The sequence below is a fragment of the Mya arenaria genome, chromosome 3, assembly GCF_026914265.1.
Source record: "Mya arenaria isolate MELC-2E11 chromosome 3, ASM2691426v1".
Classification (NCBI taxonomy): Eukaryota; Metazoa; Mollusca; class Bivalvia; order Myida; family Myidae; genus Mya; species Mya arenaria.
The window spans coordinates 87,851,037-87,878,613 of NC_069124.1; the positions used below are offsets into that span (position 1 = coordinate 87,851,037).

The 27,577-nt window shown below is 38.4% G+C and overlaps 1 protein-coding gene across 3 annotated transcripts in view; it reads right to left on the reverse strand.

Annotated features, from left to right (window-relative positions):
• Window positions 1–6,590: 6,590 nt before the first annotated feature.
• The window catches only part of LOC128226655 (uncharacterized), a 54,302-nt gene continuing 33,315 nt past the window's right edge, over window positions 6,591–27,577 (reverse strand). For all 3 annotated transcript variants that reach the window (XM_052936626.1, XM_052936627.1, XM_052936625.1), the window contains exons 2-14: window positions 23,291–23,514; window positions 16,041–16,083; window positions 14,438–14,648; window positions 14,133–14,177; window positions 13,528–13,637; window positions 13,186–13,316; window positions 12,734–12,877; window positions 12,416–12,577; window positions 11,944–12,114; window positions 11,714–11,793; window positions 11,414–11,558; window positions 10,410–11,233; window positions 6,591–8,199 (exon numbers count right to left, since the gene is read on the reverse strand). In XM_052936626.1, the coding sequence (XP_052792586.1) occupies window positions 7,513–8,199; window positions 10,410–11,233; window positions 11,414–11,558; window positions 11,714–11,793; window positions 11,944–12,114; window positions 12,416–12,577; window positions 12,734–12,877; window positions 13,186–13,316; window positions 13,528–13,637; window positions 14,133–14,177; window positions 14,438–14,648; window positions 16,041–16,083; window positions 23,291–23,514 (2,977 nt within the window). In that variant the 3' untranslated portion in view covers window positions 6,591–7,512. The remainder of the gene's footprint in view (window positions 8,200–10,409; window positions 11,234–11,413; window positions 11,559–11,713; window positions 11,794–11,943; window positions 12,115–12,415; window positions 12,578–12,733; window positions 12,878–13,185; window positions 13,317–13,527; window positions 13,638–14,132; window positions 14,178–14,437; window positions 14,649–16,040; window positions 16,084–23,290; window positions 23,515–27,577) is intronic.

The window sequence follows — 27,577 nt, forward strand, 5'->3', positions numbered from 1 at the left end:
CTTTGGATCGTATTTTTTCAACATCAAATTGAAGGTCTCATTTTAGAACGACAGATTCCGTAATTGCCAGAGAATGTTCATGAGTCACAAACACAGACTTGGAAGATTTGGAAGAGCATATAACCAAATCAAGAGCATGTGGCTGACAATCAAACGCGTGCTTCCATTTAACTTATAATTGGTTCCACATACCAGAGGCAATAAAATGAAATAATCCTGTGTTTACTATTTCTCTTTAATATCCCGTCACACTCATATCTAAAAAAACACGCAATGTATATATTTATATATGAGAGTGCCTGATATCTTGTGTCCTCCACGGTTTCATGTTTCTGATTGTTCCATACAAACACCATTTTCCGCCAGACGCGTCTCGAGAATTCCAGCCCGTATTTAACCGGTTTTAACTATACACAATTAACATAAAGACGACATAGAAAAGGGTAAAAGGAAAGGTTTTATCTTAAGATTATTTCTTAGTTTTTTTTGTTATAAAAAAACATACATGTAAGGTAAATTCTTATTTATATTTTAAACAAATCTTACTTTCTTTTTACTTACCAATTATAAGCTTCCCTGTATTTCGTAAAATTGATATCGTTTTTTCATTATTATTCCTCAGTACATGAGTAATATCGATGCAATCATCTTTGATGTACATGTGTTGATGAAATAAATTCTGAAATAATACTGTGCAGGCGATTTGCATTTCTAAAACGTTTTATTTAAAGTTTGGAAAACAAAGAATTGTCGTACAAATTTGTCAGCTCAGAGTAATGGTATTGTTGAGTTTAGGTAGTCAGTTGACCAGTTCGCAACATATGCTAGAAATAAGGAGGTGTGTCCGTCTGACTAGTTGCTTCAACCTACAATGGATTCCACTAAACTGTCCATGAACAAGTGTGATATTTCTTTCTCTTTTGGTGTATCGAGAAATCGAGCGGTATAGAGTTTTAACTCAAGGATATATTATTATAGCGGCTTTGCCATCTAATTGTTTAACAACATTTTCCCCTGGGCCTACATTTTCATAAATTCGCAGTACCTTAACATTTAAGACAATAGTTTAATAAAGAAGTTCAAAATTATTAGACAAATGATTTGAAATCAATATGATAATGAGTGTTTAAGTTAAATCACCAAACGATTGCAGTTCTATCGCTTATAATTTGAAGCCACAACTCGTGGGTCCCCTCAAATCGTCAGAAACACTGGACCCAAGCTTGCTCACCTAGCTGTCTATCCAACTTCTTCCAGCAGTCATATCATCACACCGTCCCAAGCTAGCCCCCTTAACTTTAACAGTCTGTGTAACTCAATACACTTCTCTGCGCTGTACCCATCCAATATCTCTACAGAAGTAGACTCGTACAAACCAGTTGTCTTGTTGCCTTTTGTAGCACAGGCTCTATATCCATTCAAACACTCCTGAACGATAGTGGAAAGAACTAGTTCACCATTTTTGTCTAGTTACCTCCCGATCCCCAGAAGCATGGAACCGTAATTTACCAAGGCGTTCACTGTTCCTTTTGAATCCAACGATGTGGACAGCCCGCAACAATTCTAGCTCCTCAATATTCTCCCACAACAACCAAGTAAAGTTCTTCTCGGCACCTCTCTTCCGCTTGGAATACTAATGAGTTCGGTCAGCGTCCAGAGCAAAACATGACTTATCTACTATGTGATCAGTTGACCAAATGGAACAACGATATTGATACTGCAAAAGGACAGGTCTGCAGTTATTAAAACTACCTTTAGTATAGTCAAAGCGTATTCATTCAGTTATATTTACAAGAAAATCAATGCACGATGTACAACAAAATAGTGGATACAATGGATTGGATGTATGTTCCTTTCCATGTTGGAGTTAACCTGTTATAGATTTAAATTAAGTTCGGTAAATATAGCTGATACGGGTATGAACTAGATTATGTCGCAAAATTATAAGAGCACGGTAAGTAGCTAAAACGGTGTGCAGACTCAGTAAGTTTATTCAGTATGCTGAACTTTAAAAATCGTAAATCGGCCGTCTGTAATTAAAGGTGAGCCGGCACCGCGCCCACAAACCACTTTTCTAATCGTTTGTTTGCAGCAGTTCTGGACTCGTGTGAAGAGAAGTCTGTTGTCTTCCTGTGAAAGCTGTTTGTTGTGATACTGCAGGTTGTTAGAAGTTGTTCCATGAGGCAAATCTGAAAATTTATGAAGACGGATTTCTTGATATCTTGGACACTGGATAAGGTAGTTGGTGGGAGTTGCAGTTGCCCCGCAGATGCATAGTGATGTTCCGGATAGATTACGGCGATGGAATTCAAACCGTAGATTACTAGATCCAAGTCGAAGGCGTGTGTGGTATACATGTATCTGCATTATTCTGGTGCATAATTTATAAAGATGTGCTGACCATAGTAGCATCTGCTTTGAAGTTGTGTCTTAAATGCCGGAAGTGTGGGCGCTGATTTTACACTGATAGGAAGTTCCATTCCCGGTTTGTGTAGGAACTGCAGGTTTGTTTTCAAGAGTGTTGTTTTGGGACGTCGTTTGCCGAAGCAAATGGTCTTGGTTGTTGTTGGCTGGAATGCGGTCGGATAAATATGATTGGTTGAGGTTGAATTTTATCTTGTAGAAAAGTATGAGCCTATGTAGGCATCTTCATTAAGCCATAAAATCCAGTTTAGCTCATTGAGTAGCCGATTGATATTATTAAATTTGTTGGCTCCTGTGATTATTTTTGCAGCATTTTTGAACGGATTCGATGTTACTATTCTGGTTATTTAAACAATCAACCCATGCATAGCTTTGGTATATTAATTACTGTTCTGCCTGAAATAAACCACGACATATTTTGCCAAATAGTTCTTTTAGGTCTTGTACTCGTACCTTTCTAAAGATAACATACTTGACTTACTGTTTTGCTGTAGTCAACAAGCTAGGAATCTTTCAATCCAAATGTATCCTAAAACCAAGGCTAACGTAATTTTCATGGAGCAGGCGTGGGTTAAATTATGCTAAACATTTGCCAATTATTCACACTACCTTAACATTTCGGCCTTGACATGCATAATATCCGTGTCTTTAGTGTCTGTCCTGGCAAGTTTCTTATCTGCAGTCTGATGCCGGATCTCAATTCTTGCATAAGCCTGTACACCTTTCCTCGCGTTAATCCCGAACTGTACCTTGTACATGATACTCAAGCTTGCTCTTGCCTACTTTATTTTACTTGAACTTGTCACGGCATGTGTCTTGTCGCGGCACTTAGAGCCCTGCCTGCTCAGTTCGCTCTCTCGAACCTTCAAGCCGGTTAATTTCTCTTCGACCATGCACTTTCCTGCTATTCAAATATTTTTTATTAGTCGTTTACATCATAATCGCAAATGTCTACGTCCGAATAACTGCAGTCACTTTTAGCCACACCATCCATACCTAGCATCTTTGTCATATGGATATCATAGTAAAATCTTGTTTCAATTTGCCTTTTACATATTTCACGTCCAATCTCCTTCCTAATACACACAAGAAAATGATACTTAAAGATAAACTCCACATGTCTGCTGTCAGTGGTTTTAGTCTTTCCCATTGAGTTTCTCTCTGGAAATAGAGAAACACAGTCTTATAACCACAAAGGTTTCCTGCGTACTCGTTCTGCTGTTTAAATGCACTTCTTCCGTAAGATCTGGAGCAAGCTCTTCTATTAATGATTCAATATCCATTTAATAAGTCTCACCTGAAAGTCTGTCACAATGAGTTACCTAAATTGTGTTAGTTATTTCTTTCCACGTGCAGCTCATTCCTAAAATAATGAAATAGCACAAATAGTTCCTTCCTAGTAGAGACGCTCTGGTTTGGTCAAATTGTTCATAACATAATCTTAAGACTTTATTGAGCCCTAAAATCTTGCCAAGAGACAGCTTTGATTCAGACATCGCGTGCATCCGTATCAACAAAGAAAGCTTTTCAGAAATCTGGAAAAGTTAGGATTGTCCGTCGATGATAATATCGTCAAGATACACCAAATAAATGAGCCCGGTCAGCCCAGCTAAACCATACCAAAATAAAGTGTTCAAACGTAGCCGGGGCGTGACAGAGTCCAACAGGAATGACATTGAACTCAAAAAGGCTTCGCCGAGAGACACATGCTGGTTTCTATCTGCATTAAAGATGCACTTTCACAGATTGAACGTTTTGACAACTTTTTTATTTTTTGTCTTGGAACGAGCCATTTTTTGCGAAAATCCGTGGAAACCAGTTATTTAAGACTGCTGACAAAAAAAATCGCCGATTTTATTGTTTAAGTTCAAAAATTGATGTTTTATGCATTTTTCTTAAACCGTTAGTAACAGTTTAAGCCATAAAACATTAATTTTCGAACGGAAATATGAAAATCTGCGATCTGATCTTTTGTCAGCAATCATTTATCATTGGTTTGCAGATATTTACGCAAATATTTGCTCTTTCCAAGACAAAAAATTAAAAAAAGTTGTAAAAATTGTATATCTGTGAGAGTGCAGCTTTAACCTTCACCTGTCAATATCCCGAATTGAGGTCAACGCAACTGAACCATTGGGCTGAAACCAATAACCTTTATTTGTATCTCGATCTCCAAATTAAACTTTTCAATTCTACTATAGTACATATTCTAGCAAACGGATGCGAAGTCTGGAGCTTTGAAAACCTGGAGCTTATGGAACAACTTTCGGTACGTAAACGAACTATGTGTGGCACATCACTCACATTCATCAGACGTAAAAGGGACAGATGTATGACCCTTTACTTAGGCTTTTCCAATGTGTATACTATTGTATCTTACAGCATCCCCACACTGCTCTTTGAAAAACATTGTATGTTGTCCATCTACAACTTTCCCTACCAACATCCTGTAGCCTAGGTGGCCAGTGTACCGTCTCATTTACTATGGTTCCAGGACACCTGAACAGTCCTGAGCAATGAAGGTCGTGACTTTCCCTTCTATTGCCAATTGCTAATTCTGTATGCCAAAAGTACATTCATGCGCTATCATACAATATATGTTACAATTATATCTAGTGCATACTTTCCATCTGCATTGCCTAACATGGCACCTGTTTTCCATTTCACATTTAAGGGGGTTCCAGATGCGGCAACGATTGTTTTGTTGTACTGGAGACAATAAGATGTCAATATCTTGTCCAGTAATTGACGTTTATATACAACGCGGAACATACGACACACATACCACTCAATGGATTTTCAAAGAATACCATTAAGACCATAAATCGCCCACCTATCACTTAGCTTACGTTTTTCCCCATAGAGGATGTTTTTTATGTCACAAATTATTAATTCATGTGATTATGTTTTCTTTGTTGGAGTTTTCCTGGACAATGACGTTAGAGCACTTCAAATATATGCTGCTTGAATAGCATTCACTCGTGTTACCTTTTCACACTGACAGTTCCAATGTGGTTATCGAAGCAGTAACTAATAACGATATTTTTGTTTTGTATAAAGTTTTTTTGTGACGTTGTATGTCCCTCGTATGGTGTTCGGGAGGCTTGATTCTTGTGTCTTTAAACTTGGTCTTGGTACCATTTTAGGCTGCTTGGTTTGTCCCTGTAGTTTCAATTGTGCACTGCCATTAAACAGTAAAGGTTTTCATTGTTTACCCAGAATGCATAGCACAAACAACCAGGACGTTTGAGTTTTGAATTCTATACTTCGACACTTAATTGTTCTGTTCCATTCAATTTGTTTAATATGGGCTTAATGTAACGGGTAAGAGCTATTGCCTATATATCTGTAATAATACGGATGGTCCAGTCTTTATGAACTTTTACCTAAATTATTGAAATGCTGGCTGCCAAGGTTGTAGATGATTATATATAACTAAACAATTCTTGTTAAAATCGAGGTCTGGCCTTAAAATGTTAAACAGGAGTGTTATTTAGATAAAGTTCCATCAAATTTGATAAAGCCATACCTTGCTTGCATACTAGTTTTGTCTGAAACAATGATCTGACTTTGAATTATTCTTTGAAGTCACCTGGTTTTCAACATTGTTCAAGATGTCACGATGCTGTTAGTAGGGCGGCTTGATAACCACGACTTGTACAGGAATAAAATAAGTTTCAGACTCATATCTAAAGGTAATTGATATATATGTTGTCGCAGCGTCTAGTCCTCTTGTTCAAACATTGACACCGAGTTAGAGTTGGGCCCGTCCCATGGCTTTTTTCTTCTGTTAATACTTATAAAGGAAAAAGCATTGAAGTATTCCTTTTAGAGATGCGTCGTCAAGTGAAGATCTTCAGGGTTTCAGAGACCGTTTAAATTATATATATATCTCCATAACACGTTCGCTCAAGTTAAGGTATTTAGCTGTCAGAAATTGCTGCATCCATGGGACTTAATCCACGAGTAAATGCTTCTTGTTTAATTAAGGTTTGGCAGAATAATACGATGTGAAATACATGTATCAGTAGCAAAAACAAATGACCAAGACCCTGTTAAAAGACAAAAATTAAGACATCTCGACTTGTCCATGAAGTTTCCACTGTCATGCTAATAAATAAAACACTTCTACAATTCGATTTTCAGATTTATTATCATAACTTAAATAAATTTATAAAAATCAACATGTGCAGCAGTTATCACAGATACTTGTAACAATAAAATATCATCATTAAAAGACAACGATAATCAAAGCAAAGTGCCAAAGAGAGGGCAGCTACAGTTGGGACTTATGAGAGACAAAATGCGAATTATACCCGATAATGCTGTGAGGTGATTTTGCTTCTATGAAAGTAATTTCAAACGAAACAAAATTAAAACACTATTTCGTGTAAGTTGGTCATAATAGAATAGATATAACTTTTGGCGTCCATTCACAGAGTTGGATGTCCTTATCATTACAAAAGTTCACGTTATTCACTTGTTCATCATTCCTTTGCTCTGTGAATAAACGTTGGTTACAGGTTAGATACGTGTATGCGTTAAAAACATTACCAACCATACAACATTCGAAGAAAATAAAACCATCATATTATGCGTCTTTAGCTATATTACACAGTTGTTTAAAAGCTTGTGACGTAGTGAGTGTTAGTTTGAACACAAGTTATTGCAACCACCACATGTCATGAGCAAATTTCCCCACCTCTGACTGTTATCCAGCACCAAGCTTTGACACACAATTATGCTTTGTATGCTTTGCCTTTTCCTGTCATAAACGTTGAAAAAGGTATTCAATATAATATTTGACGTGTGTTTGTCGACCTGTTAGCTTTCTCCCAGTAGCTCCCATTCCAGAAAATGGTCAAACTTTATTTAAAATAAAACACACTGTTAACGAACATTCAACAGCATACCACAACCACACACGTGCCGTTGTTAGAAATGGCCACTAGTCTTCAAGCTGGACAGACGGGTTAGTTTAGCAAGCTGGTCATCTATTCTAGGTGACCTCCTATTCGCATGAATGGCTCTGACCTGACCCGTTATGATAGGGTTGAGGGGACTGATTGGCCGGACCTTGTTTAAGCCCTAACTGACGCGTGACTCGCCGGCACTTTCCTGGCTGATACCACGTGATGTACTGTTGCCCAATGTGAGATCTAGCGCCTCACGTTCGAATGTTCTCTTTTCCGGAAGAGTCCTAGTCGATAACATGTTGGCAGCATTCGGAGTATGATTAATGGCTATAGTTGGCAGTTCAATTCCTATGGGTTTAATATGTCTTTCAGTATGTTTTACCCTTTTCATAAGAGGTTGAACAGTAAGTGAGTCGCTATCTAAGAGAGGGTCGCTATGCCCTCTACCATCGCTTAGAGAAGTATACAAAGGATTGTCCATTGTTCCAACTACCTCATTCCTGGTGAGGTACATTTTCACTATCCCCGCAGCAGCAATTTTCCGCTGACCTAACCTGTCCATGTCATCTCTCTCCTTCCAAAGTGACCCGCTGCTAAATCCCGATTTATCCTTGCTGGTGCCTCCCCCTGACTTCCCTACAAACAGCTGGCCCCGCTCATCTCCTGGTGATTCCGCCCGTCCCCCAGGGATGCTCACCTGGCGGTTCTTTATAGGCCGCAATCTATCGGGTGAGGGCCGCGAGGAGACCTGGGGGTTGTGTGTGGCAGCGTACCGGCGGAGCTGCGCGAGGCGGTCCGCTTGTTCTCCGATCTCTCCATGCAATGGGGCTACGACTGTTTGGGACTTGGATATCTGAAGCTAACATGTACAGTGTGGTGTAAGAATATGTTCAAATGGATATTATTACCTTTCGATTTGTTTTTATTCTAAATGATGATTTTGCATACGATAGCTCCGCAAGCTGAGCTGAAGTGTGTTTGAGCATCGTTCTCTGCAGAACATGATCGTAAATAGAAGTTAAAATAGTACATTAAATTATTTGTTGACCACATTCACACCAACAATTGTTTTAGCCTATGCCTACATTGAAACTGTGTTGTTTTGATACATGCTATTTTTTTAATAATGTCTAATATAATGAATAAATGACAGAACTTTTTATTTGTTTTCTCTGCTTGAATAGTATTTACTCGGCCACTGATGCAGACTCAAACTTTACCTCCATGTTTGTGAAATAATGTGGCACATGTTGCCTGGTACAACAAAACTAAAATATGCGATACAAATAACCAGCAATACATAGTAAGAATCGAGTGTATTCCACCACTTCACCATTCAATCAGCACATAGTCAGTAATGAGACCAACCCGCTATTAAGACCATTTTCTCAAAGTCACATAGGTGGTCTGCATAGAGGGGTTTTACTGTATAGCAAATTAAGATTTTCAAATATATTTATATTAAATTTCATTTAAGTAAAATTCATTCACAAAACATTTTATGAATAACAGCTGCCTTTTAAAAGCCAATATTTTTTTGTATAATGTCACCATTTAGGTCTCAGTCCCACTGGAAATACGACATGCTGCCGAATGATAGCTGTTGTGATCTAGGTTAAGCAAAGATTTGGCGAATGGTCAGCAAAAGAACGTTTTTAGTCATTTGGTTGCCGATCAATTGCCGATAGAATGCTCGGCAATGACTGAAGACCAGTCCACGAGTTGTGGCCAACCTCACGCCAACCGATTAATGACAATAACACTCCTACCACCACCAGTTAGGTCCGATACAGCAGCAGTTAGGTCCGATACAGCAGCTATCATCCGACCGATTTAAATACTCGAACGATTTGTGTGACTGGGCATTACATGAGCTATATGCGAGTACAAGAGCATCTCGGGCATGACAGAGATCTGTTTATGTGAAACCGTGTCCATGAAAACTAAGAAAGAAAGTGCAAGCAATGCTGTTTAATAAACAAGTATCAGAAGGTATATCAGATGACTTCCGAAACTATTTTTAGAAACCTGAAACAAGTGCCAAAGTACAATTTAGAAGTGGCATTCCCTGGTTAGTTTCTATTGTGACAGTCCCCACTGCAGATGGTTGTAAATTTGGGAGAATAGGGGCAGGGGGCGGGCGGTGTTATACGCAAATAGTGATTCTGTGTAGATGTTCGAGAAGACAAACTAACAAGAAAGTTACTAAAGATCCGACAGATCGTGGTTAGTTTAAGAAATTTTTCATTAAATAACAATTACCGGATGAAATTATCAATGCATACACTGTGTTGTTCATATAAATAACGCTAATATATTGCATCTTTTGCCGAAAGGGTCACGTTGCTATGAAAATGTTATGCGGGTGCAACATTTGGGGGAAGGGGGTTGTTTTTTATGTAAGAAATAATCAGGGCATTGAAATCACCTACAATGGCTAAGCTCAAAATTAATATTATGCAAGCTCGCTTTACATCCTTAAAACTTTTCGACAATAAGTAGTGCAAATTTTGACAAATATTTCGCAGAATCCAATTGTGTTTACAGAACCTGTTTTATCACAGCATATTTTTAAAGGTAAAAGTGCTTGTATGCGCTATTTTGCAACCATCTGCAGATTGAATTGTCTTTGCAATTCTGACTAAACCGTGTGTGCCATGCGTGCTATTGTTTGTACCTGGAGACCGATATCAGGTCCTGAAAGGGGTTAATGGGCTGAAAATGGGAAACAATGCAACAGTTGTCATTTTGGATACGAAACAAACATCTATCAGACAATTAAATAAGATACACGATTATTTCCAATACGACACAGAAACTGATGTTAAAACATAGAACATGACATTTACAAAACATGCATTGGACTCGTACAAAGCATCACTCAATTTGTTAAACAATCGACAAATGCTTATAAACTTTATGTTAAACGGCGGAAAAGTGAAGACATTTTTTACAATCTTAACAAGACAAGGATGCGTTTTGTGACACAATATTTTAATGATATAAATATAAAGTCAACAACATTGCATAAACAATAAAGGGAGGTTCTCAAAACCTATTCACACTCACCCCGAAGTTTGTTTCTGTGAGTGTTCCTGTCTTGTACTTCCGGGCCTGGTGTTTGGGCACGTGGTGTTTGTAATGGCGGTCATCCACCAGGGCAAGGGGCGTGTCCGGTGAGGGACGGCTGAGTAACTCTGTCATGGCAGTGCTGCGACTTCCGCGGAACAGCGGGGACTCCATGAGGATGGCGCTGTCGCTCTTGTGTGAGAGCTGAGAATCAAGGAAGCGGTGCCGAGAGCGGGAATGGTTTAGGTCCCGCATGTGGTCTTTGAACGGGCTCAGCGAGTCCTTATGGCGTGTCCGTGTGGGACTGGCTTCTCTACTCTCCCTGTGTCTGCTCTGGCGAGAGAGCTTCTCAGGTGATTTAGGTCCTTTTAACCTTATTTCTTCCATTTCAGAGAAGTCTACATGCTTCTTTGAGAGCCCAGTCGGCTCCCGTGGTAATATGAAAGAGTCTGCAGAGCTCCTACTAAGCTGCACAACCTCGGACACAGGCGACTTGCTACTCCGTAGTTTGTCCCTCTCAAACTTCATTGGATCAAACTCCCTGAACTTTTTCTCCGGCCGACTGAGTTTCCTTTGGAGTTTTTCAATTTTGTTACGAGGAAGTTCTGAAATAGGACTAGGAACTCTTGATGATGTTGTGACGCTGCTACTGTTTGTGCTTGCCGTAGTTAAAGTCATGGGTGATGTGCCGGCGTCTGCATACGTCAGAAGTGGCTGGCTTGGCACGCGCACAATCATGGTTGCGGCCGAGCGTGTGCTGTTGATACGGTCTACGTCATCATCGTCTTCCTTCGGGAAGAAAAGCTCTGGACTCGGAGATCGGACTGCAAGCAATACAAGGATAATGCGTAAACATCGTTGAATGAATCGTGTTTTGCTTGTCAGAACGAATAAACCAAAATAAGCTTCTACCTAATGACTTTCGTAAAATAGCGTATTTGATTCAGTTCTGAATAAAGTAAAAATGGTAAATCCTTGAATGCCGACGGGACTCGTTAACATACGTGTTTTGGGGTCTGGTGTCGGAGCGTAGAAATCCGCCAGACTGACAGTCGTCTTCTCGCGCTCAAGGCGGCTGGTCTCGCGCCGGTATGTGCCGACCAGCTCCTCGTCCGAGTTCGAGTCCGCCACAGCGTCCACGTCCATCTCCTTACGTGAGGAAAAAGAACAGACCGTTGTCTTGAATGCAATTTTACGATCTAGTCCGTTATGGTTAATCTTATTATTCTATGAAACGTACCACCTAAATGATAGAATTATTTTAAATAGTTTATTTTTACAAAAATCATATGTAACAGACATACATCAAGGTCTTCCTCTTCGATCTTGACCACCTCGTCACTGGACTCATCAGAGATTTCGTTCGTGTTCCGTTCTAGCATCACTGAAATAAAATGTACGTATAGATACTAATACTGACGATACGTTTACACAACGCTCGGCTGCTACTATGCCAGATTGCATTCAATTTCATGACAAAAACTGTATACATTTGTATAATAATGTAGAGGATGCTAGTGTACAAGGCTTATACCCGGTCTGCCGATGAGGGCAAGTGCGTGCCAGGAGCCGCAGACGACGGCGGATATCCTGCCGCCCCGAAAGTTCTTGTTGACGCCATGCGGCAGCAGCACCTTGTGGCTGGTTGGCTTGTCCGACATTATTGTGTGGCTGTTCTTTCCCCACATGTACAACAGGCCCTTCTCTGGTGATGGTTTAAAGAGAATATACAACATGCAAGTCCCTGGAGGTGGTGAACACGAAATATACAACATGCACATCTACAAGGATGGTTTAAAGTGAATACACAAAATGCAAGTCTCCGGGGCGGTTTAAAGAGAATATATAACAAGTACAAGTATTTGTATTGGAAATATTTGATTGTGCATAAACTTCAAATGCAGAAACCTTAGTAAAGTTACGCTTTTTATAAAATGAAAAGAAATGAACATGTTCTAGAGCTCATACAAACATAAATCTATTGGCTTGATATTCAGGTTTATTACCAGTGACAGCGGCGCTGAAGTTTTCCCCGGCGGCGATCTGGATGCATCTGTTGACCACGTGGCGATCGCGGACCCGGCGTGGCCTGGACAGAAAGCGGACCTTCTCTCCGTGTCCCAACTGCCCGTCCGCCCCGCCGCCCCATGTATATACACTTCCGTTAGCTGCATTGTGAAGAATTAATAGCTTAGTTAAACAGTAGCTACCGTTTGTTTATTTCTGTAAAGGACTAACAGAATATTCTTCTTTTTATTTTTACCAAAATTTAGTTGCATACTTTTTGTTTAATAAAGTAATCTGAAGTGTATAAATGAACCAACCAGAGAGCGCCATTGAGTGCATGCCACCACCAGCGACACCGACGATGTTGTTATGGTGGGTGGGGCACTTCCGAGCCGCAAGGATGTCCTCGTCCCTGCTCCCGCATGCGCGGCTGTACCCCCACACATACACCTCGCCCGATACTGGTGGAACAACGCAAACATGGCGAAACTTATACTTAAACATTGTACCGTATTGGTCTTTCTCTTCAGACTGCCGATTGAAATGGCAACTTTTTGTCTGTTTATAGATGTTGGATATACCCGAAATAATGAAAAACAAGATGCATTTGATAGATAATTGGTTAGAAAGAATCATACGTGTTTTCTTTCAATGCCACTATAAGACATTGACCCTGAACAAATGGCTTAAGTTCAATATGGGTTATTCCAAAAACCTGTTAATGGCGAACAATACCCCTGTAGCTATGACGTATTTCAAGGCGATTTACCGGTGATTGCGAGTGAGTGGTGTGCCCCTGTAGCCACCATTTTCACACCTTGAGCGAGGTCGCCCCCAAGGATCCTTGGTGCTAGGGCGTCATCCCGCGTACCACATCCAACCTGACCGTAACTGTTGTCTCTAGAGTGGACAAAATGTTTTAGAGACAATAAGAGGTCAAATAACAATGTGGCAAAGTTGGGCAGCATTTCAACCAATGTTATAGTGTCGAGTTTAGTTTTTAACTTGTATGGAAACTAAACACATGCATATAAGAAATCTGCTGAATAGCAAAACAAACGTCCGTGTTTTTGTTTATTTCTGAAAAATGCTTGCTTTAACTGGCGCTCACCCGCAGCAGGCGATGCCTCCATCCCGGAACCGGAATACGGAATGTTTGCTCCCACAGGCGACCTGCACTACCGGCCGGTGCTGGAGGCTCTTCAGTAGAGTTGGCTGTGTCTGTAGGTTATGTTGTATATAATCACATGATTAATCAACGCATATAAGTTGTATTTAAAACTAATGTCAAAATAGGCCTATTAGAAAGAATATGTTCAGCGGGCAGTTACTCGTTACTTGCAAGATGCAAACTTTAACTCTGGTTTGGAGTAATCATATTAATCACAAATATGCATGTATGAAAATGTTTTACCGCAGTATTATTTGTTTTCATTAGAAGATATCTAGGAATATATCTAAAGCGGCCAATCAGCATGTACCTGGTAGCTCGTCCAGATTTTATCTTATTTCATCTGTAAAACTCAGTGATTCTTCACGTATAACTAGTTCATGAAAAATGTGGTCAACTAGTTGTGACGTTAATGAACAAACCATTATCAAACACATTAGTGCATTGCTCATACCGTGTTTTGTTAACGTGAAACTTCACAATTACGTCAGTAATAAATCACCCCAAGCGTCGCAACCATAAGTTAACGGTGCACACATACTTACAACGTTATTCTCTTCCTGGTCGTCATTATTTTCCCAGAAGGTTGACTTACAACAGATCAAGTTTATGAACATCCATTATTTTAAGGAACCCAACAAATTAATATTGTATCATAATGGTAAAAAGTTAAAAACGACTGGTTTGTTTCGCCTGCTTGGAAAGCTATGCCTTTGATAAAAAGCTGGCAACGACGAAGGGTTTCTTTAAATGGTATTCAATTAATTATTATGAATAAGAGAATTTCTTTATTCATTTATAAGATTAACATTTCGTTTGTTTATATGTAAAAAAACTTGCAGTAAAGTACCTGCGTGTCTTTATATTTCTTTTCTCGGAAGTCGTAGCCAAGCTGTGCGTTAAAGTTGTTCCCAAACGTAAAGACTTGGCCGGCATCCGTCCAGACCATGCTGTGGCGGCCCCCACAGGCCACGCCAACGATTCCTGACCCCGGGGCCGAGCCAAGGGGCAACTGCACGTACTGAGGCTCCGGCTTCGTGCCCAGATCGTTACTGCCTAGTCTAAATGCAAATTACCGTTGTTGTTTTTTCTTAAACAATTGCATGCATTTTAAGATCACTACTTAATTATACTTAATGTATAACTCCAAAATGATTGTCCCAAACGTTAGGTTCTTCGCTGTCTGCTTACCCAATTAACTGGTGACATACTAAAGGAGAAACTCAAAGGTGCAAAATATAAACTCAAGGTACAGACACTCGAATGGGCGTACAAACCCAACAGTTAAAACACCAGAATGGGCGTATAAACCCAGCAGTTACAGACACCAATATTGGCGTATTAAACCCAGCAGTTACAGACACCCATATTGGCGTATTAAACCCAACAGTTACAGACACCCATATTGGCGCATTTAACCCAAGAGTTACAGACACCCATATTGGCGTATTAAACCCAAGAGTTACAGACACCCATATTGGCGTATTAAACCCAACAGTTACAGACACCCATATTGGCGCATTAAACCCAACAGTTACAGACACCCGAATGGGCGTATAAAACCATACAGGCACACGAATGGGCGTGTAAACCCAACAGTGACTGACACGCGAATGGGCGTATAAAACCAAAGAGAAACCCGAATGGGCGTATAAACCCAACAGTTTCAGACATCCGAAAGGGCGTGTAAACCCAACAGTAACAGACACCCAAATAGGCTTATAACACCCAACATTTTCAGACACCCGAATGGGCGTATAAACCCAACAATTACAGACACCCGAAGGAAGGTATGAAACCAAACAGTTAGAGACACCCGAATGGGCGTATAAATTCAACAGTTTCAGACACCCGAATGGGCGTATAAACCCAACAATTACAGACACCCGAATGAAGGTATAAAACCCAACAGTTACATCCACCCGAATGGGCGTATAAACCCAACAGTTTCAGACACCCGAATGGGCGTATAAACCCAACAGTTACAGACACCCGAATGAAGGTATAAAACCCAACAGTTACATCCACCCGAATGGGCGTATAAATCCAACAGTTATATCCACCCGAATTGATGTATAAAACCCCAAAATTACAGACACCCGAAAGGGCGTATAAACCCAAGAGTTACATCCACCAGAATGGGCGTATAAACCCAAGAGTTACATCCACCCGAATGGGCGTATAAACCCAACAGTTAAAGACACCCGAATGGGCGTATAAACCCAACAGTTACATCCACCCGAATTGATGTATAAAACCCAACAATTACAAACACCCGAAAGGGCGTATAAACCCAAGAGTTACATCCACCAGAATGGGCGTATAAACCCAACAGTTACAGACACGCGAATGGGCGTATAAACCCAACAGTTACTGACTCCCGAATGGGCGTATGAAACTAGCCGTTTGGCAAATAATTTTATGATCTTAATTTACATATTTAAATAACTTACTGTCCACTGTTACCGTTGCCCCAAACATACAGGTCATTAGAATCTGAAAAGAAAATAGATTGTGAGAATTTACACATTAAAATTTAGAGTAATGTATTTAATGATTAAATACATTACTCTACACGATGTCGTTGTGAATTTTAAGAAGAAATTAAAGTGTATGTACTTAAAAAAATGTCGAAGAGCGAAATACAATTAAATTTTTTGCACATTTGCATTTTCAAATTCTCAGAGGGCAAAAAGCACCATTTAAGAGATTGCCTGATGTGTGCCATATTTTATCGAAGACATTGTTCTTATATTACATTTCGTGATTTACGTAAAACCCATGGCGATCACGTGACGTGAACGCGCAGAAACCCCGCTCCGAACCCGCCTGGCATTATTACGCCGAAAACTCATAGGTCTTCAATATTAATGACAGTACTTCATATTTTGTGAAGAAACAATGGCATCTCACTGTTAAGTTTTATTAACAAAGGGTGTAGGCTCCGTGAAAATCAATCCCTTAATAGCGCGGCACCTCGTATGGGGAGATAGGCATGTCATCATTTTCGTAACGTTGTCTTACAATGTTCACAGTCATGCGATTGTTAAAGTTGAAAATCGAAGACGTTCCCTCAGCACGAAGCTTTCAGAGAATTTTTCTCAAGAAATTTATGACATGGGTCAAAATTAAGTAACAATTCCCAAAGCTAAAATAAGATGGCATGTGCTGAAATTGTGAAGCACACATGGGTGTTTGTCGACAGAAGAAATGCTAGCATTAGATATGGGCAGAGAAAAACAATGATTTATAATGAAGTGCACTTTTGTTTCGAAGAACGGAATTGTTAAAATTGTGTAAATAAGGCTAAAAAGTAATAAACAAACGCCTCGTTTTTTATGTTCACTTTGTTCCTTTTCTGGAAATATTTCCCAGATTATACATAAATTTCCACGTCTGTATTTTGTCCAACTGTCAAGATGCTGATTACAAAATTGACTTCGTCTCCGAAACCATGCTTACATTTAATCACAAAACCGTTGCTTTATGAAATAGTATTGACATACGGGCGCTGAGTAACAAAAACAAGATCAAAATATCACGGCCTTTCTGGTTCCCCTGGCTCTTGTCCCTTTATTCCTGCCCATATCAAGGCGACCTTTGTTATTGTTAGAAAATTCCGTATAATTTACTGCATGCTTTTAGATGCCGTTTTTATGAAAACGTGTCAGGGGCTTCAATCATTTCTAGATGGAAACTTGACAAGGGTTTTTTAATGTTTCCTCATTTGATTATTGCTGTTCTAGAGGTTTTGGTAGGATATCAGGCCGGTCTTCTCCCGTCACATCAATATTCAGCGAAGATGAGCAGCTATAATTTAATATTTCTCAATTTATCCGCCTAAGTTAGGGTTTCTGCTCTAAGAATTATGGATCATCATAAAGGCATGAAATTAAGGAAATCAAGCCATAGAGGTTCCGTCGGGTCTTGGCAGAGGATGATGGAAGAAATTTATATCAATTCTTGCTCCTGAAGACAAATTTAGTGATATTTAAGGACTAATATTAAAGGCTTGAATCTAAATTGTACAGCAACCGCTGTACTGTTACAAACGATTAAACTTTCGGGATATATACCAACTTTCGTTAGATCTTTCAACATGAATACTATTGCCTTTATATCGAATGATTAAAAGAATTCACACACGTGACCTGGTAGGTTCTACATACAGCTTCACTGAGTCCAGGACGTTGCAGTTCGGGCGCTTACCGTACCGGTCTGTTTCTATGCAAATATAGGAATTGGAGTGATCATTTTCTGGACAGTCGATTCTGGGAGGGATATAAGGGATGTTTTATTGCTTCTCGTATTCTCTCTCTCAATAAACATAGTGAATTAAGTTGTCAGAAATGTTTTATCAGATGATTTATTGGGGAGATATAGGCTCGTGTCAGAGAGTATGATCTTTTGTTAGGAAAGTCCTGGTCGGGTCGATGGCCTGGGTAACATTGAGGTCCTGGGCGGTAATGGGCTGTCAGGTTGTGAGCCACCAGGCCCGAGGGAGCTTCTTGCACGCAAACAGCTAGCTGGCCTCTTGCCTCTACATAGTTGGCCATTTGCTCTGATACTTTTCAGTTGACATTTGTCATTGCGTGTTGGAAAAATGTAATACAATAGATATAATAGTGGTTCTATAGTAACATATATACAATCAGAATCGTTACAAGTGTATTTTCGTTGTGTTCTAACATTTTCGGAGCTCGTCTATATTTCATTTGGCAACATCAGACTACAATGGAATGATACATACAAAGTCTTCAAAAGGTCTGGGGCCCGTCTCATTAAAGATCTGAGACGATTCAAATCGTATAATGTAGTTTCCTTAGTGTCATATGTTCGAGTTGTTTGCTTCATATTTGTGTAAATTCAACTTAAGACAAAACAGTACAAAGTTGATGAACTTGACAAAGACTATCTAAGCCTCAGCTTATTTTAACCACAAACGAGCATAGTATGTTTCAAAATCTGGAATGGTTTTACTCCATTTACTCATAGAAAGTCAAAAAAAACTAATTTAAGAATAAACATGTATTTGCGTAATTTGCTCAAAAGCAATACGTTGTGCTTAATTACCAATTTTGTAATCAAATTATTTTTGAGAGATTGTGCTTTTAAAAGGAAAAAAATACATACAAGACTTGTAGTCTATGTCGATGTTATGTCTAACTATATGAGTGTCTAAGGTTTTCTGTAATGCTGGGTCCAGCGCTCAAATGGCGTTAATGACGCTAAAGGAAAGATTTCTTGTTAACTGCAGCAATTATTCAGGAAAATGTGAACTAAATTTAAAGTCGCTGGGAATATAATAATATATGAAATATTGAATATAAGCATACGTGCATCAACTGTTTGATGTTGAATCGAGTCGTTTTGAATCATAGACCGTGTTTATTTATAATTTTGAAATCAAACGTATATACAAATGACTTCAATGATCCTTTGAATATTATGTTATGATATATTTTACTTAAATCTTCGATTATATTGTTAAATATTTACGGTCGTTTTGAAGAAAAAAATATATATTGGTTTATTGGGACGCCTTATTTTAACGCCTTATATAAATATGGTGTACGCCTGCAACCTAGTTGCTATTCAGTATTTCATTTATTTTACAGAGGGATAGACGTCTTAAGGGGGCTAATATACTTAAACGTTGGCAATGTTCAGACGTAGGAAAAAAAGCATAGTTTATTATACGTAATATTCTTTTGAGTCACACTATCAAAGCCTTACATATTCAGGTATCGTATTTAATGAACAATTTTAAATTATATCGAAGTTTGAAATTAAAAAGCGATAGCTATGTGTTTTTTACTGCTATTTCCACCAGTATATCTTTAAGAAAAACGTATTTATTTCACTCAAAGAACATATCTTTATAACTAGTTTTATTCGACATACGTCAGTACTTCAAAGACTAATTTGGTTGTTGTTTTTATTGGAAACTGCCGTCCTTCATAATCTTAGACATATGTTCTTTTAAAAAATTCCTGACATTTATCTTTGTGAAGTAATATTATCTTTAAAATGCTTGAATATGATAGTTTCAGTTTTCATTGGAGTAAATTCATGAAGTTACTCGCCATCTTCATTTTTCTACAGAAAACGTTCACTAAAATGACGTTCGATATAAAATCATTAAAATACACGGATAGACGGAATGCGCACTTTGTGCTGGTTTCCATGATATAACTTAAATAATGCATTTAATATAAAAAAACTACAGAAATGGCAAGAAAAAATACATTAAATATGTTTAAGGTTTATCGTGGTGACCTGACCTTTTGATATAATGTCTAACATAAAGAAGTCTATATGGTATTGTGTTATTCTCGTACATGGAGCTGCACATTATATTCCGTGCCAGTAAAGCACTCCACCCACGACCCACATCGCTCACCCCTGCTCTCCCAATTCATTCTCCCCGACCGCAACTTGATCCCAGACAGGACCTCCAATCTTTCCCGGAGATCCCGTTTATTTGCATTAACACCGAGAAAAAACATGGAACGTAATGGATGACCAATCTTTCCACACCCGATCTGAATATTGCGAATATTGACGCTATAATAAACCGCATATTTCATCTCGGAATTGACAGATTCGATGAAAACGTGATTAACCGAGGGAAAGATGACGTTTTATGGTGATGGTCTCTGTGCATATTTAGTGGCCTTCCCCTCCCTGAGCGGTGATTACAGTGAAACAATGGTCTCGTCCGGAGTAAATCTTTAAGATACGGCAAACCACTGCCGTCGTGAGGTCGTCACTGACTTCGGCTAAGAAATGTTAACATAAATGTTTATATGTATATAAAACGTGTTAAACTAGTTAAATTGTATAAATTTAAAAAAAATGAGTCACACACACCGAACCACAATATTTTGTTGTCGTTTTGTTTTATTGAACTAAATGCAAACAAATTAAGAATTACGCACTGCATATTGTTATCTTATTTTGTCGGTGGACATGTCTTCGTCGATAAGTTTCAGTATTATTATGCAGAGAAGGCCGCGATATTGACTTGGCATTAGGAGACTGGAGACAGCGCCACTGTGTCAAAGGGCAATTACTCTGTCAGACTCTGGCATTCTCGCAACTTGATCTGCATCCCTAATTTAATGGCGGAGAGGATGAGGCAAGATGGGGTTATGACAGAAATGAACAAGATTGCAGGCCCGAATATTAATAAGACCTGATTTGTTTCCTTTCTTTGCCCTGTTAATTGTATGTATAATGTCGGAGACGACAAAATGCAAATGGGATTTAGGACGTTATCATTGACGCAAATGACGGGGTTTGAATATAAACCGCTCTACTTAATGAACTGGGGAAGAACGTGCATAAACAATGAGAGGATAAATTTCCACTCCGCCTCTTTATGACATTAAATATAGTTTAGTCAAGCAATATTCAATTTAAAATCATCATAGTCGGACAAATATGTGAGCATATTTGTTACATTTACCATGAAGCGAATGATGATGACCTATGTTTCCATAATGAACCACAAGTGTAAGGTTTAAACCTTAATCGACCAAACATCGACTGCCTCACACCAACCATTCTTACCTAACGTGCGACAAGCCTCGCGTCGTCGGGAATAATCGCATGACAGTGGTCCGTTTTGTTACGAAACAGTGCGATCCAGTATTGTCTAACCTCTAAAACAATTACAGACCTTCCTCCGGGAATCCGTACCCTGCCCACAAGACCTATTGTTCTGTGGTGTAACATTTTCGTCTCAAAACATAATTATTTGGAATAATGAAAATTTATGACCAACGAAGTGCCAAATAACACACAAATGCGGAAAGCGTAATTTAGTTTCGAGCGCAAAATTATAGTAGCCCGATTCATTCCATTTCCGCAAATTTCTCAAGTTCCACAAAAAAGTTTGGTGCTAATTAAAAGTTGAGTCATTTCTGTGTTAATTTGTCATTCAGTTAGATGGAGAAGTTTTGTGTTAATTTAGAAAATGCCGAGAGCGGTAGGAGAACTATCGGCCACGCCATGTGACATGATGTCGTAAAACGTCGAAAGGTTTCCGGCCTTCAGTAAATATAAAAAATCATTTTAGGCAAAAAACAAAAGGTTTAGTTTTCACTCCTACGCTCGACATTATGAGGAAGTCAGATCGCGCTGATGTTGGTTGCTGTTAATGCAAAAGTCTGCTGAATACCATTATATTGATGAACAGATTGACTATTTTTAACAACTGCTCAATTGTTTGGAATATTTGTAGTAGGACCAACACGGAGAAACTACAAGAGATTCAGTACAAAGCCCTAAAAAGTGTATAAAAGTGTGTAATGATTTACCTTAACTTATCGATATCTTTTCACAAGAGTACAATCAACAACTTTACATTTGACTAGAATAAGTAGAATAATGTTGAACATACTCGGACGAGGAACAAAAGAGAACGCCGAGTTAAGAAGGCTGTTCCGCCCATGAATAGGTCTCTCTTTTAAATGCTCAATGTGCTGGAAGATTATCTTGATAGTCATTTATTTTATATTTAACACTCTGGTAACAATATATGAATTTTCTTTTAAGTTTCAAGTTAAATATTTAAAATCTTAAGGTCATCCTTCAACAAGAACATTAATGGTGAAAATAGTGAATACATTTTGAAGAGATTTCACATATGTTTACACTTATATTATTCACATATTTTTTCAGAATGAAAAAAAAATGTGATATTCAAATGTTTGCTGAACCAAGTAAGGGTTTGGGCGCATTTTCAATGAGATCTTCTGAAATGGCGTTACGTTCGCACACACTTTGATGTGCCTTTCTGAAAAACAAACACCTATAATTTATAAATAAATACGCCATTTTTTTTTATCCTTTTAGGCATATATCAGTAAGAAACATTGATTGTTCTATTTATTGTCATATACGAAGTATGGTAGAAAATATATAATCCACACTTTAACCTATTTAGCCGCATCTTTAATGTCTTGCATCAAAATGATTCTTATATATTGTTAGTTTATATTCAGTTCTATTTAGCTCGATTGTGACGAAAGCTGGCAGCTTATAGAATCACGCTCGGCAGAAACCTTACATATTGTAACGTCGGAAAATATCTCTACGAGCAAATCTTATTGTTTCATATAGCCGACATTATATAAACATGATTACATGTTGTATCTTGTACGAACTGTGTAAAATAAAACATTAACATAAACAAAATACAACAAATAAGATAAATGGGGTAAACATGAATACAAATATGAAAAAACATAGCATTATGGCTTGTTTTTTTTCATTTTGACAAGAAGAAAATCCTACATCGAAGATAAGAACGGATATCGGTCGGACGACATTTGGCGTGTTTTATCTTGTCGTTTTGTCGATAGAAATTGTAATATTTTTGACGTTGGGTCGGCGAAAGGGGAAATTTTTAATGAAAAAATAGCCACCGAAATAAGGAAATAGACATACACGTTTCGGGGGGAAAACTGTTTGAAGATGAAGAAATATAAGTAATGTTTCCAACCAATATTAATTAAAATTAATTTATATATTAAGTCTGGAACTAAACGTTCGGTTGCCATGCCGTCACTATTTGTGTTGTTGTTCTGTTTTGCTTTAGAGTAAGGGACATAACCCAAATGTGCAGGAGAATATTTAATTAACAACGATTCCTCACCTTGCTTTATGGATACAGAAATGAACCCAGTCTACTCACGCGTGACGATTGCTGTGTGGCTGGCTCCGCATGCCATATGTTTAACGCAGCCTTCTGGGGCCCCGCAAAACTTCTCAACGGCGCCGTCGAAGAATATGACCTCTTTCCGGTAACCATGGCCGTGCTGGCCGAACTCACCGCTGCCCCAGCACAGCAGGTGGCCGGTGGCGTCTTCCCGGATGTGGACCACGTCCAGCCGTGCCTGCCCCGTCATCTCCTCCGCGCTAGAGATATTAAGGTTACTGTGACAGATACATTTGTATACACTGTTTAAATAATTTAGTTGTTGTAAAGAGAAATTATAACTCAAATGTGCTTTGTAGCCTTGTAAACGTGCTATACGGCGTGATGACAAGGTTGACTAATGTTTGTTACACCTGTGTACCCCTGTGCATGGACGTAAACAATGTTACATTGCACTGCGTCTGTTTCTCATTGTTTTTCTTCATTATAGATTGTGTTACTGTATCGTCATGCAATAACGTATGATTAAATTGAAACATGTCTTTATTATATTTGAACAGTTTTAAAAACGGTTCCTTGTTGTTTGAACTGTTCAAGAGTTATCAGCGTAATAAGAAGGCATATAAGGAAATGGATAACATGCCATCGCTATGGGATTAAGATTACCTAACATCTAATGGTAAATTGCGTTATACACTTAAAATGTATTTGCACAAGATAAGATGAGTGCGCGAAAGTTTCGTACAAATAAATAAACGAGCTATCTAATAGCCAATTATATTTCATAAACAAAAGGCCAAACATGGATAGGAACCCCCTCCAAACTGAAGAGGGGAGTGCTATTTGTATTAATTTCCAAGCGATTTCTATTTCCAAAAGACAAAAATGTCCAAACTATGGTACAAAAATTATAAAGATTTCACTTAAAAAGGAAGAACTAGAAGAAAGCTTGACGGCATCTAGCTCTCTTCCATCACAATGGTCCCTATACGTATAGTTCATGATTATTTTGTCAATCGTGTTGAATAAGATGCCATAGCCCCTATTTTACCTGCATTTACGCTTCTTCTACGAAAAAAAGAAGTGTATATTAAACCATACTTAGTTATGAAACACCAAAACAGCATTAGGAGTACTCATGAACTTTAACAGGCTATTGTAAATGCTTGTTCACGGTGCACCGACTGTTGTGTAAGATTAGATGAAGATCTACCACAATGGGCGTACAATAAAATAAAAGTTTCTAGCGATTGACTGTGCTTTTGGGTTCATGTGGCATCGCGATACGCGGACATTACCGTAACAGCAACATTCACCAAGTTACAAACGTTAACAACTGCCTCCGTAGTAACGTAGTGCTTTAGCATACATTCAGAGAAGAATAGGTGTTGTGATCGTGTTGTGTCGGCATTTTTCCATACTCCTATAATTGGTGTAATAGATTGCACAAAGGTCGCAAGCTTATGCCTTGCACGCATGTACGGGTATCAAATCGCGGGCACATACGCAGAGGCAACTGTATGCGTATTGAACTGTTGAACACTGTCGTGGCATAGACGCGATGACGCCGCTATATTTCCAAACTGTAAAGCGGTCCGAGTATCTGCTAAACCTTACAGGAATCCTCTACCCATTCGTGGTCCATCGTAAAAATCGTGGTTCATTCCTTGTCACAATTAAGTACGAATTAAAGCTAAATCAAAGTGCGTTTTTGATTCGAATGTAACACGATTTCATACGGTGTGCATCACTTTATCTACGGCTGAGTTGCAAACCTTTTTACGACAGATATCTTGTCAAAGGGGTGCAATCGATCGTTACATATATTGGTAACGTTAAAATTCGTTAATCCGTTCTCACTTCGTATGCAGGTGAAAACGGGCCCATGCACGATTAAACCATATGGAATGCGTATAGAACATCGTTTGAAACGCGTTTTATTATTAGTAATATCATCGCAAAGAGTTTGACATGCAGGTATGACGTTACCATTTAGTCATATATGTATTTCCGTTGTGTAAAAAAATCTTAATGTCAGAGATATATACATATTTCCACATGCTCAGTACATTGTAAAGCAAAAATTTCAAAAAACCTGAAACATTTATACGTTGCTGGATTTATTATTTAGAGTAGAGATCGAAGCATTTACTGATGCCGTAAAGTTGAAAGGTCATTTTGGAAGAACTGTCATGGCGGACTTTGCAATTTTTAGATTTATTTTTCAAGTGGTGTGATTTTGCATTGGAATAACTTGACACCCCTTTTTATTTGCTAAAAATGTTATCTATAGCTTGGGGTATAAGAATACATATGGTTGTCATAGTCTGTAATCGCTCGAAATGCCTTTAAATGTTTTCTAAAAATGATCACTTCACACTGAATTATAGGGGAAATGACAATGGTGGTGTGTAACCTGTACGATTTCTTCTTTAGACAGCGGTACAAATATTTCCCGAACCAAACTTCTTACACAAGCAATATCCCAGTAAGGAATGAACTCTTGTTCGGTATGAACTGTATAACAGAAGAGCTTAACATTCCCGTGAGTTTTGAAAACAACATGTTGTGAGGGATGCTTAAAGAATAAAGAACTCTGGAAGGTTAGGGGTAAAGGGCATGTTATTTTATGGCCAAATGATCCACTCGATCCTTTCTTTGTGCTTGATTTATAGCACTAAACATCTCTGAATGTTTTAGAAACATTAATAAAAATTATGAAGGTTTTAAGGTGTGTGTACGCTTATTTATACTTGCACTCGGGCAAGGCCCATTCGGCGAGTTCTCCGATAAGATTGTTAGTCATTTTAGTTGTTTTGAGCGTAGTACACAGACAGAATGTAACCCTGGTTTTTTAACGTGCACAAGTGTATAGCACTGCCACACGGGGTCCCCATGTATCGTCCCTCCCGGAAGACGATTAGTAATGACAATCAAGGGTGTCACCACTAGACCAAGGATTCGCCACGAAACGTTTTAACCTTGTCAAATGCCTTAAAACAAGTTAAAAGGTCTTAAATGAAATTCAAATCAGAGACTAACAAGGATTAATTTGGTAAAGCTGTTAACAAAAAAAAAAAATCTGTTAATGCTCCATATGCTTAAGTAATAAGATAACATATATAAGAGTATTTACTATGCACTTGCATTGGTTGTTGATCAACACAACTAAGAAAAACCGGAACAAGTAAAACACCCAGCAATAATTTTTGACTGAATGGCATTCGGACTTTCTAATGCTCCATCGTCATTTCAGTCACAAGTCATAAACAAAATTCTAAACTCTCAGACACAATTAAGTGCAACATTTGTGGAAGATTACTCTGATGGTAAAACTTAGGGTTTCTAGTTGAAGGTGTGAAGTAAATGCTACGGTATCACCCGAGTCACCAGTAGAATGACTTTTCGCATTATAAGTCTTCCCGACCGTTACCATAGCAATATACACGAGCAGTGTATTTAATCACATGACTCTATAATTATCCCGTTATCATGTTATCATACCAACGCTCTCCGCATCTTCATAAATTGTATTCACAATTATACTAGATAGTCAACTATTACGGGATAGATATACATGTAAGTTTTACTTACATTGGGGACAAATTAATATATTCTATTGTGGGAACTGTCATGTTTATACGTTTTAGTAATTTAGATAATAAATGACTAGACTATAAAGGTTAAAAAATGCTGCATTTAATATGTTCAAGATATTGTAAAAGAACGTTATTTATGTCAGCCAAAAAACTTTGCCCCACGATTTAATAAAACTGTCTCAGTCCTAATATCATGGAAAGCTCACTTGGCAGTATTGACATTTAGTCATTGAAATGTTTTGCTCTTAAGCCATTTTTCTTATCAAAGATATAAAAGCAAAAGCGATTTTCTTGTCCGTTTCGTTACCAATTATACGTTCTTGATCATTTTCAATATGTTGACATGATAAAGGACCTACAACCCATGTATTAATTCGATAGGATTTAAAATGATTAAGAAGGGCTGGGAGAGGCTCGCTCAATGCTTTGTACAAAATCATTACTAAGGGAAAACAAACATTAACTCGAGGTTATATCATCTACTTAATACATTTTCAAATTGTCTGACTAGAGGAGAGTGCACGAACTAGTTGGTAAGCGTTCTGTATCACATATGGAATACAACAGGTGTTTAGCCCAATGCATATCCTATTGTTTAACTGTTTCGATCTCTGTTGCGCAATCAAGCATTGCAAGAGGTCGTATCTATTAAACTAACTAAGCAACTATATTAACTATTTTGGGTAAAATTTCGAGAATTTATTACTTCACACTGTTTTGCACT